Genomic DNA, 18,984 nt, shown 5'->3' with positions numbered 1-18,984 from the left:
GGCAAATGACTGGCCTCTACTTTCTTTCAGTTACAAATGACAGGAAAAGTTGGGTGGTAAGCCCAGGGCTATAGCACCAAATTCTGGTCAGTCCAGCCGTTTTAAGTAGACTTTTGGTGTTGGAGATAACCAGTTATGGAGTAATCAGAGCAGCTCAACAATTTACTTCTGGTTGTATATGGTGGAGGAAGAGAAGGCTCCTAGGGTCCTTCTACGTACGGTAGTGCCATTGACACACTAGTTCTAGATAACTGAGAGGCACAGCTTTGGATGCTTGGGCTGTAATACACTGACGCAGTCAATAACTCTCATAGACCTTTCTATGGTACCTGAACCTTACTCTCTATTTCATCTCTCCTTTCCAAGAATCCATCTCCAGCACTGATAACCTCTTGTCTGGACCACAGTTCAGCTACACAGTACTCATTATTCCTTTGACAAAAACCATCACTAAAATAGTTTCCATACTGCACACTGCATATCAGAGCACCTCTTCTCTTTTTCATTCTCTCTCCAATTTGCCTGTTGTCCAAATTTCTGTTTCAAAAGTAATTCCTTCTTATATCTTTTCTGGTCCTCATTCTGTCAAAGGCACATAACAAAGTGACATCTTATTTTCAAGTCACTTATTTATTCCATCCCACAAATGGATCCCCACTTTGCAATGATTTTAAGCCATTCTGTAAAATGCACTTATTATAAAAGTTCCTTTCCTGATTTCCTGGAAAGTCTTCTGGAAAAAAAAAAAAAAAAGCAATGGCCATTGAGAAGAAAAGGCAGAACAGATGCTAGAAGATGCAAAGCCTTTGGTCTATCAGTTTGCATGCTAGAGTTCTTCACCTTCCTTGACTACAAGCCTTATAATCTCTTCTCAGAAGGGACACCTTCATTGTCACCATCATCTTTGTTTTTGTCTGAAGAACACCTAGCAGTGCTTACTTAATGAAACAGCAAAAGATGGCACTTGTGATTTACAAAGGGATAGTTATCTCAATGGAAACTGCTTCTGAAAACAATGCAGCCTTTACAATGCACAGCTCAGACCTTAAGCTCACCTACACAGAATAACACTTTGGCTGAGAACTGAGAAAATGGAATGGTAATTTACAGAATTTTATATAAATAATGAAAACATACAAAGATGCAAAAATGAAGGCTATTAAAAATAACATCAGCAATGCAGGTGTTGTGTTAACACCATAGGATCATGCTATAAGGTCAAAACACAATGGGCAGAGATCAGAAAAGCTTCTGTAAGAGATTTGTTTCATAATTATCTGAAGAAAGGTTTTCTCATGATTGCCTGCTGTGTGACAATGTGCCAAATGCTGATTCTGTATGATAGTTTCCATACTCTTAATTCAGAAGTTAATTCTAACATAAGAAATCAAAACAACCCAAATAATTTATGACACAAGTTTGTTGTTCTTGATATTAATTAAAAATATACATTTCCACAGCTTTAATGCAAATTGGATTTAGGCAACTTAGACCTTCTTCAGATTTAAATTTTTTTATCCATCTGAACATGCTTTAAACTGTTTGCACTGAGTTAATCTTTTTTTTTTTGGGGGGGGGTGGGGACAGGGGGTGATAGACTACAATAACATCATTATAAAAATGATCCAAAATTCCATAGACTTTATCCTGTAAAGTGCACCAGGAGGTAGAAGAAAATTATTTAGGATCCCAGTGAATGGTGACCTGTATGCTATTTCAGAGCATACACTTCCTAGCTGAAATCTAGGGCATGCGTATTTCTAAAATGTGCTTCTGAAGATATTTGATAAATGATACATCATAACAAACATTTTATTTCCACAAGTCTTTCTTTGTAAGTGATAAATGGCAGTTGAAATATGACTGTCAGTGACTTTAATGTAAAGCTTCAAACGCAGCCTCAATTCATTTCTTATCTTTTTTTTTTCCTCCAGTGAAGCCTGTTGCATTAAAATACTTCTTTTCCTGAAAAAATCATTTTCATATGATAGAGTGGCAGCAATGCTGCATTTCAACAGGAGGTGGTTATCACCAAGCCTATATTCACATATGGGTTTTATATGTTTTCCACCCACCTTCGGAGTAGCTGAGACCTTTGCTATAAAAATCAACAGCCAAATCCCTCTAAGACTTCACAAAGTCTCTAGTTCAATTATTTATTCTCAGGGGACAGGGAGGAAGAGAATGGGGATAAAATTTGCTCTAGGATAGCTTTTTTCTGACTTAATGTTTTATATCTATTCCTTTTTATGTTTTAATAAGGGTTTATTGGGTTAAAAAATATCCTCAGCATTGAAGAGGATTTTCTGAAGCATTCTTTCTTTTTTTTTTCCCCAGAGAGAAAGAGTTTGCTTTTTCTAAAGATAATCAAGACAGCATTACCTTGATTGCCTCTGGAAATGTATTCCTCAGATCCCTGCAATGGAGATTTCATGTACTTTATAAATTTTGGTACTCTGCATTGCCCTGGACTGGTTTGGCTGTTTTAAGAGTGCATTAAAATGTTTCCACTAAGTTCTCTTTTTTTTTCTCTCTCTTTTTTTTTTTTTAATAGCAGGATACAGACAAAACTTCAGTCTTTCATGTCACACAAATTTATTCCACTTATGGTCTAGAAAATTAACACCAAAGACTGAAACTGGCATCAGAAACTGAAATCAAAACTGACATTTCCAGAAAGAAAACCAACGAAAATTTAGCCAACCAACTTAGGTAATTTTTCTTTATTCTGTTAAGCAACATAATGGAAAATTTGAGTTTTTGTTAAAAAACAAGGGTTAAAAAAGCTTTGCAATACCCTGCAGTAAACCCACTTCAAAGCTGAATGACATCAAATTCTCAGTACATGAGAATGTGCTTTACTTCTGACAAATTGCACAATCTGGACACAATAAAAACCGATAGACTAGAAATGCAGGATATAGTCAGGTACAGATGAGATCATAGCGGAAGAAAAGGGAATTCAATGGAGCCAGTCATATTTATTTGATTTTCTTCATGCTCACCTATATTAAAGAAGCCATCTAGCCAGCACCAGCTAGTGAAAGCATAGCAACATACCTCCCCTTTAGTTGGTAATGGCAGCTAATGCTTTGTGTCCTCTTGTTTGTTCCCCACAAGAGCTCTGCAGAAGCATTTCTGCTGCTCCTTCAGCCCCAGAGCACTCTTCCCAGAGCCTGGGAACCCCTTACAGGGGACCTGTCTCAACAGCTAGTGCAAAATGAATGATAACAGAAAATTAATTGCCTTGGAATTACTTAGCTAAGCAGTAGCGAGTAAATTCTCCAGGGAGTCTAATGAACCAAAAGGGAGTTGCTCAATACATTTTAGAAAGTATAACTTATACTGATGAAGTATTCAGGGAAGGACTAAAGCATCTCTTGAGGCAAACACGCAGGGTAGAGCTGGTGAAAGATGATGTGTATCAAGGATCCCAAAGGGACTAGAAGCATCACAAAAAACACTGACAGCAAGAACAGCTATTTATATCTTTGTCTGCAGATTAGGATACTATCTGTATGTGTTCTATACACGTGACTAGGCAAATCATAAAATAAGACTTTACACTAGGTAAAATTTTTAGAAAATCTTATTTTGGCTTACAAAAATAAGCTTAGTAATATCAAAACACTGGACATAAGAATGCCTTGCTGGAAAAAAATAACTGAACTGATGGTTTACTTACTTTTACAAGAATTCAGTGGTGACTCAATATAGTATTGCCACATACATGAAATGTGTGCTTAGGTTCAGCTAAGAATATAGACAAGAATTCTGTGGACTTGTAAACATAAGCTGCATATTTTAGCATTAACATGCATTCTCATTAATCATATGATAAACGGTTGATACCTATAACTCTGAAAATAACAATCAACATACATTCAATAAGCAGTTTTTACAGGCACATTCCCGATCCGAAAAGGCTTTTTTTAATGGAAACATTACATTCTACAGCAAACTGCGTAAATCCTAAAGAACATCTACACAACCACAAGGTAAGAAAGCACCAATCTAAGCCATTCTGCTATAAAAGACATTTTACTCAGATGTGTGCCAAGTTACTTGTTCTAATTCAATGTCAGTGCAGAGAGTCATGGTTTAAACAACCCTGCCTTAAAGGCATAAGGAAAAGTAAAGTAAAGCAGTTTGCCACTTCCTCATTCAATTTTTCAAAATATAAGATAAATTCAAGGCCAAAAATATCTTGGGAACTCTGTCTAGGCAAAATAGCCTCAAAATTCAGTGATTGAGTAAATAATCACCAGCTGATATCAGTTCTTCTTACTTAAAAAACAATGCACTAAAAAAGAGGGGGGGGGGGGGGGAGGAGAAGATGAAGGAGATCAAATTATCTGATTAATTCATTCCCTTCTTTCATTAAGCTAGAGAAGAGAGCAGAGGCAAGAGGAAAGGAGGGAAGGCAACAGCACTCATACAGATGTTGGCTGGAGTCTCTAGAAGAAGGTTTGTTCCTATATCAAGAGGGCTAAAATGACTGCTAAACTTCCAAGCTGAATATGTTTTTCAAAATTAGCTCCCTGGTCAGAATATTGCTAAAAGCCAGAGATTAAAAAAAAAAAAAAGTCTATCAGTCTGTTGTATCAATATAATTGCAGACATTGGTGGGTGTTTTCCAGCCTTTACCTGTAAAATGACTTATATAACAAAACTGTTTTCAGACCTCTCTAGGACATACTGGATGTGGAAATCCAGTAACATCTGGTGATTTGAGAGCCACACAGACTCGAATTTTAAAAGCATGTCTTTTTATTTGCTTTGAATTTGGGAGTTTTGTCTTAACGTGAAATTGGAGAGACACACAAAGATGAATGAACTGAGGTTCTGTAAATCAAGGCCTTGAGTCAGGTCAGATGAATAGAAAGCAGAGCCCTGTGGAAAAACAGGATGGTAATCATTTTTATGTGCCAAGGCATATTGTTCCTGTGATATTTTAGCTACAAAAACATTTGCTATATGACTGAAGCAGAGAGATCAGGTCCTGTGCCAGTAAAGGACTTAGTGTTGCTACCTAGAAGATGATAAACCAAACCACTACTGCAGGCTGACATGACCAAAGCCATTGGATGTTGACAGGTTGGCCTGGCAACAAGTTTTCAGTCTTGCTAAAACCTTTGCAGTTGTGGAACATTTTCTTGAAACCAAAGAAGATGGCAGCATCTGTATTTTCCCAGTTATCACAATGTCCTAAAGACTAACTACATTAGAGTTTCTAATGTAAAGAAATTACATGAAGAAAACCACAAAGCTGAGGTGTAAGTCTATTTTACTTTCCTGGTGTGAATATTCATCACTCTTCTTTAACAGCAGCATATTATGACCGTACAGAATTGCAGCCCTGCACTATGAACAGTATGGCTAACCGCAGCACCCGCCTTGCGTTTACAGGGAGCTGTCTGCTCCAGCTGGCTGTTTCTCTGATGTATCTCTCATCTCTGGCATCTCCTCTCTTCCTCACTCCATTTTTTTTTCTTCTCCTCAGGATTTTTTTCCTCTTTAGATTGTGCCATCAAATATACTTTCAGTACCCCTTCACTGCCTTGTGTTTGTTTATTCCTTTTTGCCCTGCTCACGCTGAAGGAAGACATCATCTAAGGCCCCAGAAGAAGCTGACTGGTTCTCATCCCCATTTGCGTGCATTAGAAGTGTATGTGAGTTTTAACACCTTGTTAAAATTTTAAGACTTCATGGCTCTCTGCCCCTCTGTTTGCCGTAGGCGGGGTAGAAGCTGAACAGCAACATTCAATTAAGCTAATTTAATGTTCTATTGCCCATCTCAAAAAAAAAAAAATAAAAGCAACATACATAGTATGCAAGGCAGGGCAAGACATTTATGCTTGACAGTCTCACAAATTGAACAAAATGCAGTTTGAAATTAATTTTAAAAAGCAATAGAGAATAGAAAATGGACACTTAGAAATTAGTTTTTACACAGTGTTGGAAATATGACTCCTATTATTTCAGAAAAAAATAGCATTCTGTGAAAAGTGGAGCCTGGGTGCCAGCATCTAAAGCTTTAAAGCTAGCAATAATGTCATCTCTTCCCTGGAATAGCAAGCAGCACCATCCAGTGGCAATTTTTTTTTCTGTTAAGTTCTTAATTAGGGCCAACTTCCACACTACAGAAGTACCATCATCTAAGATAGTATTCTTTAAAGCGCACATGTGTAGACACACACACACACACACACAGTACTCTGTGCTTCCTTTACTTAAATCATAAAAATCACAGAATCATAAAGGTTGGAAAAGACTTCTAAGATGATCTAGTCTAAGTGTCCACCTATTGATATTGCCCACTGTACGCTTCCTTTGTTGCGGCTGTGGCAGGTAAAAATGGCTGTAGTTCATCCAACTGGTGTTGGCTCTGTCCTATTGGAGGCAGTATCTCTGCTCTACCCAAGTGGTAGAAATCCCAGCACCTGGGCAGTACTGCTGCTCATAAGGAACAACTTGTAATGCTCCTGCACAGCTACTTTAAGCCATTTTGAGCTTCTCCATATAAGGTCACATCATCCTCCTAAATCAGAAAAAAAAAAAAAAAGAAATGATCTTGACAGTCCACGTTGCTTAATTGCTAGCTCAGTCGCAAGTCTTGTTTGGGCCTCACCAACACTCTTGGAGAATATCCAGTGTAAAGTTTGGAGAAAAATTCCCTCTGGGGGACAGGAGGGATGGATCTGCCCTACATCTAGATCCCCTTGCTCAATCCAGTCCTCCAGCACCTATGCTAGCAAGGTTTGCTTCCTCCTACCACTTGCTCCATAGGCCACAACACCATCCAGTCCTCCATCTAAGCAAGCTTTGCTGCCTCCTGGCACTCACTCCATAGGCCTCAACACCGTTCTCAGTGCACGCCATCAGTTTTATGTCATGAAAGCATTACTCAGAGACACAGCAAGACAGCCCTCATTACCTTACACATTTTCAGCTGGAAAAATAGAAAAAAGAGACATTTGAATGGCAATGGTGTACCATGGTGTTGGAGACTTCAAAGCAGACCTGCAACCACCTGCTGCCCAGGAAAGATGTAGCCAACCAGCTCCATAGAAAGCTAGGTTTTTCTACTGGATTTTTACATTTTAGATATCACTAAGCAGCATTCAGATTCCATGCCATTCACAGCATCTTGACATTAATGATCTCTGCTTCTGTCCAGCAAGTTCACTCTCTGTGCCCTAGCTCCTGGCTCCATTTCTACCTCACTGTAAAATAGTGAAAATGATCAAGACAGTCTAGAAGTCTTTGCTCTCCAGCGTGTTTGTGCTGCTAGAAGCTGGCTGGCACACCAAGGAGGCACTGGTTTACCAGCTCTGCCCCCACCTTGTGCTTTTTTTCTCCTTCCCAGTCCCAGACAGGAGAAGAGGACAAATTTTATCTTGCCTTATGAGGTATGGCTCAGACTCTTCACCAAAAAGGGATAGATGGTTTCTTCTTATCTGCCCTAATTTTCTGCCAACACCTACAGCAGTGTTTTAATGCCTCTTCACAATTCTTGCATCCTGGCACAACTGGAAATAATAGTAGCAGGAATGTACTTATTTCACACTAAGGCCAGGGAGAGCAGCAGTTCCGATTTTCTTTTTTATGCCATCTTTCCAAATAAAGACTATGGATTTTCTTCCATCCCTGTACTAACAGTCTTTTGGTAGGATATATGTGTAAGTGGCAAGACTCTAGTCCACTCTATTCTCTATCTATATTTAAGCACAGATCAATATGAGAATGGATGGGAAGTGAGAAACCGTGCTGAATAAGCTCATCTCTAGTTTCTGTGAATCTCCTCATCGGAAAAAAATCTTCCTTAAATTTAGTCTATCGCAATCTCTTTGTATTATGTTTTGTACACCAGTGAATATTTCTTGTTTTCCTATTCCCTCTCTAAAGTATAATTTCCCATGTGCAAATAAATAGCCTCTTACTGGAAATAAAAAAATAAAAATAAAAAAAAGAGGACTGTCTGAGCACAGACAGTAGTAATAAGAAACATGTTATTTCATTTGTAAAAGAGCTTTCTGATATTGGTTTAACCAGCCCACAATGCTAGAAGAAATGGTTGTACTAAACCACATACTAAAATGTAAAAATTTTTATGTCTGCAGCTAGTTTCTACTGGTTAGATGCTATTTAAAAAAATCACTCTATATTAAAGAAATTGAGCTTAAGGGATGTTTATTCATAATTTAAACCAGCTAATAATAGAAAAGTGATATGGAAAGAAACTGATACTCCACATTTCCATTAAATTGAAAATTGTGATTATTAGTCCATGCTTCACAAAGCAAGAAGCTAGACCTTTTAAAGCCAGATCTTGCACTTTCACTTTTTGTATTTGCATTTTAAGGAGAAATACAGACTTGTAAATGTTATTCAAGATGTCAGATCACTAAAATACTATTTGAAAGATCCTGACAAGATCTTTCTTAGGGGTACCTACAGGACAGGATATGAAACTAAATGCTAGGTGCTGTGATAAAACAGCTCCAGTGGAGGATCTCACAGAATTTCAGGCACCTGACAGCATCACTTTTCTGCCATATGAAGTACTAGCAGTACTTTCTTATTATTTAATAAAATTACTGTTATTCTGCCTTTTATTCCTGACTAGATAAAATGCTTCGTAAAATAGTTTTTGTTTTTGTTTTTAAGATTATTAACTTCATATTTTCTGGTTTACTTAAGTATCATAAACAGTTAACACTCCATTTTAGCCCACAACATAAAATATGCAATTAATAGAAAATAGTGGACAAGTGTACACAATTAATAATTCATTCAAATTAATGATCTCTGTCCTTTAATAATAAATGTTACACATTCCTCCTGACATATTTCTAATTACTGCATGTTCAATGTAGCTACAATTATGCAATTCATAATTACTATTAAGAACTTTATGAACTCAAGAAGCTTTTCTAAACACCAGTAAAACTTTCTAATATTAACAACTATTTTAAGATATGGATAAGCAGATAGATTTCTTTTCAAGGTCACCAGTGTATTATTCCGTTATCTACATACACAAAAGGAGAGAAGTCAAAAGTATCTTACTGTATTACAAAGGGAACCTATGAAATTTTTAACCATGAAACTAATTTAGCACAGCAACATCTATGTAAAACTCTGGACATCTGGACTTTACACCATATGATCCTGTGGAAAATGTCAAAACATACTTATAGCCCACCTGTTCCTCAGTAACCCTGAAGGGTCAGATGTCAGAGCTGACATCAAAACAGGTAGATCTGAACCTCCTGAAGTGTACCCTTGCTTTAATTTCCTGTGCAGTGTAGCCTTCCAGGAAGGAAATGAAATACTTCATTGCTTTCTACAACACTATAAAATAGTATAAATTAGATTAATTCAGAAATATCACAAGAAGCAGTTATTTTTCTTTTTTCTCCTCTGGGAGAAGGGAACGGAAGAGAAGACTGAAATGCAAAGAGGTAACTGTTCAATATTTGAAGAAAAATCAATTTCAAGAGAATGAACGTCTAGTTACTGAAGGAAAGAATGAATATGTGAAGGAAAAAAAAAAAGAAAAGAAATAAAAAGGAACATACAGATTTCACAAAGAAAATGTAACTAAGAGATGTCCAGAGTTAAGGGTAATACACCAAAACTCCAAGGGGTAGAGTAGGATGGTGAATACAAAAATATTCATGTTTATGGCAAGCATATAGAAGAAATTATTACAAATTGAAGATGAAAAAGTGGAATCTTCCTTTACCAAAAATGTATTAATATTTTTATGATCAAATAACACATAATCATTTTTAAAAGGAGTAGCACTTAAAATAGATGCATGAAGAAACCAGGTTCAGTGGCTTAACGTGTCTCACAATGTGCTGTTCTTCAGAAGATACTAAGACCCCTACTGACAAGGACTGGTTCTTGATATACTTTGAGCTCCTACAAATTCAATATCAAAAAAGATGCAAACAGCTGCTTCAGAGCAGAATTTTCCCCATGTTTTTACACTGCTGCAAGTTTAGAGGAGACTGTTTACAGAAAATGCATTTCATTTTTCAGTCAGAATATGTTCCTTTGTCTCTTATCATCTCTATCTGTGGGAGGCAGAAGCTCTTGCAGTCTGTTTCCTGTATGCTCGCTGATGAATAAGGTAGCAAAGGGCAGGCTGAGAAGGGGAAGGAAGGATTAAAAGGTGAGGACAGTGGGTTTGAGGAGGTTGTGGGCACAAGATCTGGGTTTCCTGTATGGGGAAAAGGGTTGTGCAGGAGGAGCAAGAGGCACACCTTTGGATAGCTCATGTGTTGTAACAGAAAAAAGGCTTCCTCTTTCTTTACCATTACAAGAAAATATGTGAAAATATAGCTCTAAAACCTGTTTGGGTGTCTTCACTGCCTGAAGTTGAACCTATATTGGCAATGATAATGAATAAAACACAGGAAACTAGAATAAAGACAGATAAAAGAAGGGGAGCAGCAACACAGAAAATGAAAATCCATGAGAGATCGCTCCTGCAGCAACACCAATTGATTTCTCTAACAGTGATAACTGTTAATGGATTAGAGTGCAATGTGGTGAGAAAGCAGGACTTCAGGCACCAAAGTAATAAATATCAAATATAAGGTAAGCCACTATTACGTATACTAAGAATATTAACATCTATGTCTTGGAAGAGTTCCATGAGGGAACTAAACAACAGTCAAGTTTTATTTTATGTTAGTTATTGCCAGCTTATAAATTCATAGTTTAAAATTTACTCTAGTTGTAGCATGTGTCGTTCCTACAGAAATTATGGAGAAAGCATCTAAAATTGTGATGCAATAGGTGACTTCCAACACTTTAAAATTCAAACAAAGTTTACATATAAAGATCTATTTATGTCTTTGAATTTGCAGGAATAATTTTTCTGCCATCAACAGAAAATTTTCCATTATCATTTCACAGAAACAATGAACTAATGAGTAGTTTCAGAGCTTTTTCTTAGAAACAACAGGAAAATGTGTGCTTTTCTTAGTTTTGCTCTTCAGTTTCAAGCCTTTATTTCCTTTGCACACATGAATTGTTCAAAAGTGACTTTCTAAGATGCAAACAAGAAATCTCAGCCATTACATACATTTTTTTAAAAAAAGGATGTTTTGCAATTGTTATAGGATTGCGTAGGGTTTTTTTTGAAAAGCTGCATTAAAGAGTATGAAGCTTATTTTGGTGTTGTGTTGCATGCCTACCTATGTTTATATCAAGATCTAGTCCAAACCACTTTCACACTTAATATTAAATCTCTTTGTTCAATTAGAAAATACATAGAACCAGTTTTAGCCTCATAAATAAATCGCCAGTCTTGAATGACATAATCTAAGCATCTGAAGCATCTGTCATGTTACATGTGCCCATTACTGATATTTGATAAGAATGCGTTTACCTATCTTTCTTACCATTTCAGCAGGTAACAGGATGAAAAGCTTAAGGTACACAAGGGATATGTAAAAGTAGTGAGCATGCCAGACATTACTAAGCACCTTATAGACCTGATTCACTTCTCTGTTTCATATTAGTGGAAATCTGGTGTGAATCAACCTGGAAAATTCATGGAGAATGTATATACTCACAATTCAAAAAAATAAGAAGAAGGAGAAGGTAGGCCCCTGTATTTGTACTGTATTTCGAGATAATCAGACAGTTAATGTTTTCAGTTCAAAGAAGTTTGTAGCAGCCTGTGCTCTTTCTGACATGTTTTTCATCCTTAGTGCTGATTTGAGGTATTTTCTTTGGGTCTGGTAACTCACGGCTTTGGAATTAAGTTACAATGTATGTTTAAAGTTCCTCATCCCTTGACTTCTTCATGTTAACTCAGACTCTTTTTCTTTAAATAATACAGTAAAAACATTTCTAAATGTCAGTGATATTAGAAAGTGTGCACAGTTTAACCTTTTAAAAATAAGCAAAATTATAGTTCGAGGTGCCTTAGAAAAGGGAATAACCAAAGTTAAAAAAAAATGTTTTTAAGTTAATTGCTTTTAACCTAAGATTTTCTGCATCTTTTGTAAACCAAATTTATTTTTTTATTCTCACAGCCAAGCTATAATCCTGTTCAAATACTAAAACATTAAGAGGTGCTAGTAGAAGAACATGCAAGAACCACTGTAATGTTAGTATAGCTAGCCAGCATCAGTTGCACTTCAGAACAATTTCCTCACACATACCTTGTTCATTCCATTAGCAACGATAATGATTCAGCAAGGATTCAGGCACAGATTTTAAAAGTATGTTACAGCCCAAGAATGAAACTCTTCCTCACGTTCCATTTGCAATGTAGGTCAAAAAATAAAACCAAAGCACAAAACATGACTTACTTCCAGTATGATCAGCACATAGACACCAACTAAGATGATGGATGCAATTGTTACTTGTGCCTCTATATTAGCATGAAGGTACTGGTGTTTCACAGAGAGAGGAATGCTTCCAGGCTCCTGCAGGAAAGCTTGAATGTTTATGAAGATGGTGCCTCTGGGGAAAGGAAGAAAAGTTTTGTTTTTCTTCTGTAATGAAAACTCATTCATTTTATTTATGCATTAATTTTATATTAAGAATCTATAAATATGTGTTATATTTTTGCAATTACAAGCAACTTTTCAAATATTTTCACTTTATCCCTCTAGATAGCTTTGCTTGGAAGATAACTCAGCAACCCAGCCTTGGAAATGCATTGAAAAAGCAAAGGAGATGTCATGCTTTCCTGCCCCTCTGAAACAGTCAGTAACAGATTATTTTTAGAATGTTATCTTATTCTTTGGCAGCCGAGTCTATGTAAACTTCAATGGTTTGTTTCTTAGTCTTGTAGCCAACCTGTTTGGCATCTGAAAGGTTCTAGTTGTGATGATTTGCTGATTTCTTCTTGAACTTAAAGGTAGAGACCAGTTGTACACCACCTGCAAAAGGGTCAGATTTGGTAATATTAGTAGAAGTCAGTGAAAGTGATAAACCTCTGTTCTGGCTTTTATATCCCTTCATTCTATCTCCTTTGCAGCTTGGAGAATTTTTATGGACAGGAGATCACACAAACCAGCCGAAATTCATTCCACTTTGTTAGTTATGTTAGCAGCCTTCAGCAAGTTTATCCTTATCCCCTTGTTCTATGAGTGAAGCCAGAAACAGCTCCAGGAGCTGCTCTAGAGAGGGGAGACCACATCACACTTTCTGTTTGGATTTAGGGAACATCTAGGGCAGCTAGGCTCCTCACCTAGGCATCTCAGCTAGGTGACACAACACAAGGCTACTGTGGGCATTTCCACACTGCAAGAGCCACAAATCCCAGGGAGCAATCCCAAATTTCCAGACAAATTGATACAGATCTTCTGAAGTTTGCACAGCCCTCTGACCTGCAACACAAACTGCATGGCACTTAGGACAAGTGTCCTCCAGGCTCTGAGTGGTGCCCTTGTGGCCCAAGATATTTTTTCTTAAATTCAAATGGCTTGGGAAAAAAAAAAAAAAGAAAAAAAAAAAGAATTAAAGACAGTCAGCGTGGTGCTTTTACATTATGATGCTCAAGATATTCTTTCTTGGCAGGTTTAAGATGGAGGACTTGCCAGGAGAGCATTAGAAGACTACATAAGGGAAAACAGCCAAAGCTGCTGAAGTGTCCGTTGTTCTCCCACAGGCAATAGTCCCTGGAGTGACCTGTCATCTAAGCCATAGAAGAGACAATGTGGTTTGCTCCCAAAGACTGCCTAGGAAGAAAACTAACAGACATGAGGTACAGATGATGAGAAGCCCAACAGCAAGATCCTACCCCCAGACATTATGAAGAGTACATGCTAGAATTTCAGCAAACAGAATTCCTTCTTTGGCTGATCTAGGAAGAGGAATGAGAGAGAGGAACAAAAACAAAGAGAGGGAAAAGAGCCTCAGAAAAGAAAACACTGAAGCTTTACCCAGTAAAATACACTGATATACTGGCAAGCTTAGTCAAATGTCATTAAATACAGATACATAAATTATCTTCTTTTTTTTTTTAAGAAAATAAATGTAAAGAAACATAAAATTCAGTTAATTGTAGTGTAAATCCTGAATCTGTCTTGACCCTGTGTGCTACAAATTGCAGGGAGAAAAAAAAAAAAAAGAAACAGCGTTATCAGCCAACTTGGAACATCTGATGCAAAGAAATGCCTGAGGAGCATGCAGGCAGGGAAAGTCATTTTGAGTAGCATAATCTGGTCATGTCAGGACCACCACTGGAGTGCCAGCAGGAGGTGGGCTGCTACAACAAACTGTGCTCTGGCTACCTGCAGCAGTGCGAAGGCTCCTTGGGGATCACTGCCAGCAGCATTCTCCACATCAGGGAGTTGAGTGGTTTAAGGGAGTAATTGCCATTATGGTATTCTTTGGCACACTGAGGTAGTGGGACTAATCTTTCTCTGCAGCCTGTGGTATTGGGTGTAAGCAGGCATACTGTTGACATTATTCAGCTAAATTATCACTGGTAGAAACAGGACACCACCTATACAGAATGAGAAGCAGCAGTTTGTATGCCAATGCTATTTATTAAATGATGAGGCTTATTTTCATTGTTCAGTGATACACAATGACACCTCATAAAAAATCCTCCTTTACTGAGTTCTCAGGAAGGGAGCAGCAGGAAGTTGTTACAGACAACATTGGCAATGAAAAAAACTTAAGAGAAATAAAGCCAATAAGTGTGACAACTTGCCTGAGAAAATAATTTGCAACAAAATGTGAAAATGTATTTCACTGAGTGCAAAAAGGTACTTTACACTTGTTTCTTCTTCCTAACTTTTGAAATGTTGCCAACTTTTAACATTTGAACTTTCATGCAAGATGTCAGCCAAGAGATATCAGGTTTAGAAAATTTTGATAGGAGGTTAAAGTCTTGCAAAGGCTTATTCTAGTTATTTTTCTAATAATTTTTCTAATGCTGACCTTCACACAGGTTTTCCCACAGGGAAAAGCATGACCAACTAATGCACACAACAATGATGGAAACACAAAAGATAAAACACATCTCAGAAAAAGTGAAAGAAAATGCAAAGACCATCACCTGCTGCTGGTGTCTCCTCCTTGAGACAGCATCTTCAGTCTGGCTGATTTGCACTAGAATGTATTCCTCTGTTTGCTCGTCAGCTACATCTGCTACAAATGGACCTCCAAGGTCTAACCTCAACAGAGCAGAATCATGAAAATCTGTCAGATTCATAGCTGTCAATAAGGCTGTTAAGGTTTGAATTTCCAGTAAAAATAAGTTGTACCAACTCCAGAATTAAAAATAGAAATTGGTCAACTTATAATGACAAAAAAAAAAAAAGGCAACAAACCACATTCACCTAAAATAATCAAGAAATTATGAAAAGAACAAAACAGACGTATATTTCTTCAGCAAGTAGCACTGTTTTGGCCTGGTTTCCTAAGGAAACAGAATTTACAGGATCACAATACGTCTGTCCTTTCCTAGCAACTTTTAAGATCAATCAGTTTCAGCTGACATTGCAGATCTACCAAAGCTCCAAAAGAGTGTATGGAAATATGCAGAGAGACTGAGAAAGCTCTTTAAGTGTTTGTATAGATGAAAGGCTGCATCATTAGCTCAGCAATTTAAACATCACAGAAATTGTATTGGGAAAAACACTGTGTAAGCTGCAACCACATTGGAAACTAAATCAGAATCAGTGCCCCATTCATGATGGAGAATTTGCTGTTTGGTCAAAATTTCATTCACAAGTTTGCTAACATCTAAAAACATATATTCAAGCTTCTGCCAGAACACTCATGGTCTCTTTCCCCTCCAGCTCCCTTTCTATTTTTTCTCTCTCTCTCTCAGGTATAGTATGAGGTGTGGTCAAACTACATTCCTAGTCTAATATAATTAAGAAATCAGCCAACCATGAGAGACAAATCCATTAGAAGTCCGGCACTACTTATCCAATACATCTAGGACTATTTAGACTCAGTATTGTTAGGAGTTCATTTCTGGCTTGGTTGAGAAAGAAGCATCCCTGGAGGCCTGGGGAAAAAGGAAAACCTGAGCTTTGAAAGCCCTCACAGACTTTAAAAAGACTACAACAGAGAGACAGTGGAATTGTTTTGCTACTGTCTGTGATGAGATAGAGAGCAAAAGCATCACCAATATACATGTGTGTATATTTATGGGTATATATGTATAAGGTGGGAAAGAAGACACTTGACTTTACACATATATGCCCTGTTGAAATCACACAACTCAGATGCATGCTTGAGTATCCTAACAGCCTTAACTTCTGATATTTAATTTAATATACTACAAAGAATTAATCTAATGTAAAAAAAACGGACAAGACTGTGTACCTGCCAGAAGGAGTTTTCCAGAAAGAGGTTCCGTTGCCCACAGAACTCACAAATTTTAACAGAAGAACAAACACAGAATAGTTAGAGGGTACCCAGTGCATTGCTATGCCCCACTTCCCAGTGAGCCCCAGTAATGCCATCCATAGAGGACCAGGCTCTTCCTACACTCTGATGGGGAAAGCCTGAGACATTATGCAGAGTTCTTTCACCTTTAAAAGGACGTTGTTGTCTGGACAAGAGATGCCTCTCACACTCTGTAACCAAAAAAAAATCCTAGCAGATCTAGTGGCAGTTGAACAGCCAGTGCATTGCAAGGTAATATAAATTTCACCCTGCTTAGTTTGGCAAGTCACCACCTCTGTTCACACACTGTTCATCAAGAATGACCCACCCAACCACCCCCAAACATCTATTTGCTTAAAGAAATTGCGTAGGAAATCATAAAAAATAACCCCAGATGCAACAAACTTGAAACTAATTCCAGTCAAGATTATTTACACGTGCAGCCCTTAGAAAACATAAATATAAATTAGTACAGTTCTCTTCCTTTTCTGAAGGTTTTAAGTGTGACTTGGCATCATAGTTTTTTTGTATCCTAATATATGATTAGTGTCCACTGAAACTATATGTATACCTTTAGCTAGAGACATTAATTATACTTTCTAAGAGGCCTGCTGACCTGAAGTTATTAACCCAATGATTTGGGACACCTCTTGACAGTCTGCTTTTTATTAGAAGTGTAGCCAGTAATTTGTGTCTCAAAAAGCTTCAGGTGCATATAATTATGGCAGCTCCCTTTTAAGCAATACTTTTAAAATAAATCCTGTAATTACTCAGATGACACATTCAGAAGCTATTATAAAGGATGCTTAAAATTAAAGGGGGAAAAAATGAAACCTTATTTCCAAGAAGAGTTCTTCCTTCCTTCTTTTCCTGTGAAGACGGGGATACTTTAGATGTTTTTTCCATTTCTTTCCATTTCTTTCTGTGCATTTATAAAACCATCAAAGAGAGCCCTACCAAAAAAAAAAAAAAAAAAAAAAAAAAAAAAAAAAGGTTCTCCTTTGATTGCAAGTGGAACTGAACATCATTCACTGATCTGCAATGAGGCACTTAGAGCTGAAATCCCATCAGTTATTTTTCTCCAAAAAAATATTTAGAGACTCTGTCATAATTCCATTGTTAGACTGCAGCAGATCACAGCCTTTATGAAAGGTAGAATCAAACTAAACTGGGAGAAAACTTCAGCCATGTTTTGATAAGTCAAAATGCGTTGTGTTTTTTTTTTTACCAGGCAGCTCCTCAGAATAGTTTTGTTCTGCCTTATCTTGGTTTTATATTGCCCTTAAATTGCCAGAATGTGATCTCTTCCCCATTTTAATCATTCAGATGTGACTTCAACTTTTGGGAAAACTATCTTTTTACTTCTAGCATCCCCTCTTACTCTGCAATTTAACCATGCTGGTAATTTTTTTTCTTTTCTTAACGTTTTTGCAGTGTGGCCTCCAGTATTTGCCTTTAAAGCAAAAAAATCTCCCTGACAAGATTTACAGCTGGAGTTGTTATTTTTTATTTCACTTCAGCTAAGCTGCCTCATTTTTCTGTAGTTCCATTCTTGAAATTATATTACTGCTGTGAATTATCCTGTCAAGGGATTTTGGTTTGCATATGCTTTGTGCACCATTACACAGTGGCTCTCTGTATTTACATCTGGCACCAGCCTGGGTGCATCGCTCAAAGCTAAACCAAGAGTTGTTTTTTCCATTCTTCGTTTTCTGACTAGCTGCTCAGAGAAGGTATCGAAGAGAGTGTGAGAGTCAACTCATGTCACTTTACTTTTTTGTAGCTTACATAAACAACATGATAGAATGGGATGCAGCGGCTAAATATTTAAATTATAATTCGTTCACCCCAGTTTCTACTTCTGTACTGAGGATATCTGCATCTCAGTTGGTTACTCTGATTCCCTTAAACTCAGTGAAAAGAAAGTGCTTTTGAGATGGAATTCATTGCCTTATTTTAGACCACCACATTAAGTTGAGAGGAATCACTCAACAGAAGCACCAGCTGCCTCTGTAAGCTATAGAGAGCCTAGGATGACTAACTCAGGTGTAGCTAAGTCACACCCTAAGTAGAGAGTCCCTGCTTTACCTTACATCAAGCCATTTATTCAGTATGTACAGAACCAACCGAAAAGCTACGACTGACAGAGATTCTCTCTTCTATTTGCATGCAGATGGCTGACTTTACGCTTTCTTTAACATCTATTTGTATCACCTACTCTGCCTACTGTAAAATGTACCTTGACATCATTACAACTATTGATTATTTTTCACCAAGTTTCTAATATGCGTGTATACTATTGATCCTGATTTATGACCACGTTGCTCATGCTGGTTTCTTAGGTCTTGCTATTTTTAGAAGACATTTTTTCTGGGCCTTACTATCTATTTTTACATGTTGCCCTTAACTGGGATCATTTCTGCATTTTGCAATTTTCTCTCTTGATATAAAGCAGATTGCTGTAACTAGTTAGGGTGTTTTTACATTACCCCTTCAAGATGCACCAAGTTCAAAATACACACAACTTCTTCTATAACTTCTCTCAGTGTTCTATCAGTTTCAGAAGTTTTATGAGTTCTTAATAAACTATTTTTT

At 37.2% G+C, this 18,984-nt stretch overlaps 1 protein-coding gene and 1 long non-coding RNA gene across 7 annotated transcripts in view; one reads left to right on the top strand and one right to left on the bottom strand.

The window, feature by feature from the left end:
• The window catches only part of OCA2 (OCA2 melanosomal transmembrane protein), a 207,237-nt gene that overhangs the window by 130,165 nt on the left and 58,088 nt on the right, over positions 1–18,984 (bottom strand). For all 5 annotated transcript variants that reach the window (XM_083805752.1, XM_083805754.1, XM_083805755.1 and 2 more), the window contains 3 exons: positions 15,047–15,204; positions 12,835–12,917; positions 12,342–12,495 (listed from right to left, as the gene is read on the bottom strand). In XM_083805752.1, coding sequence (XP_083661878.1) covers positions 12,342–12,495; positions 12,835–12,917; positions 15,047–15,204 — 395 coding nt within the window. The remainder of the gene's footprint in view (positions 1–12,341; positions 12,496–12,834; positions 12,918–15,046; positions 15,205–18,984) is intronic.
• LOC310884279 lies at positions 8,277–15,038 on the top strand. 2 transcript variants are annotated; one of them, XR_014574115.1, is made up of 4 exons: positions 8,277–10,614; positions 11,432–11,625; positions 12,648–12,740; positions 13,558–15,038. It is a non-coding gene; the product is annotated as an uncharacterized lncRNA (long non-coding RNA). The 2 variants fall into 2 exon arrangements; XR_014574116.1 differs by lacking the exon at positions 8,277–10,614 and having other exon boundaries at positions 10,646–11,625.

This window comes from Anser anser (assembly GCF_964211835.1).
Source record: "Anser anser genome assembly, chromosome: 1".
Lineage (NCBI taxonomy): Eukaryota > Metazoa > Chordata > Aves > Anseriformes > Anatidae > Anser > Anser anser.
The sequence above is the reverse complement of the archived record's forward strand: the minus strand, read 5'-3'. Positions and strand labels throughout refer to the sequence as shown.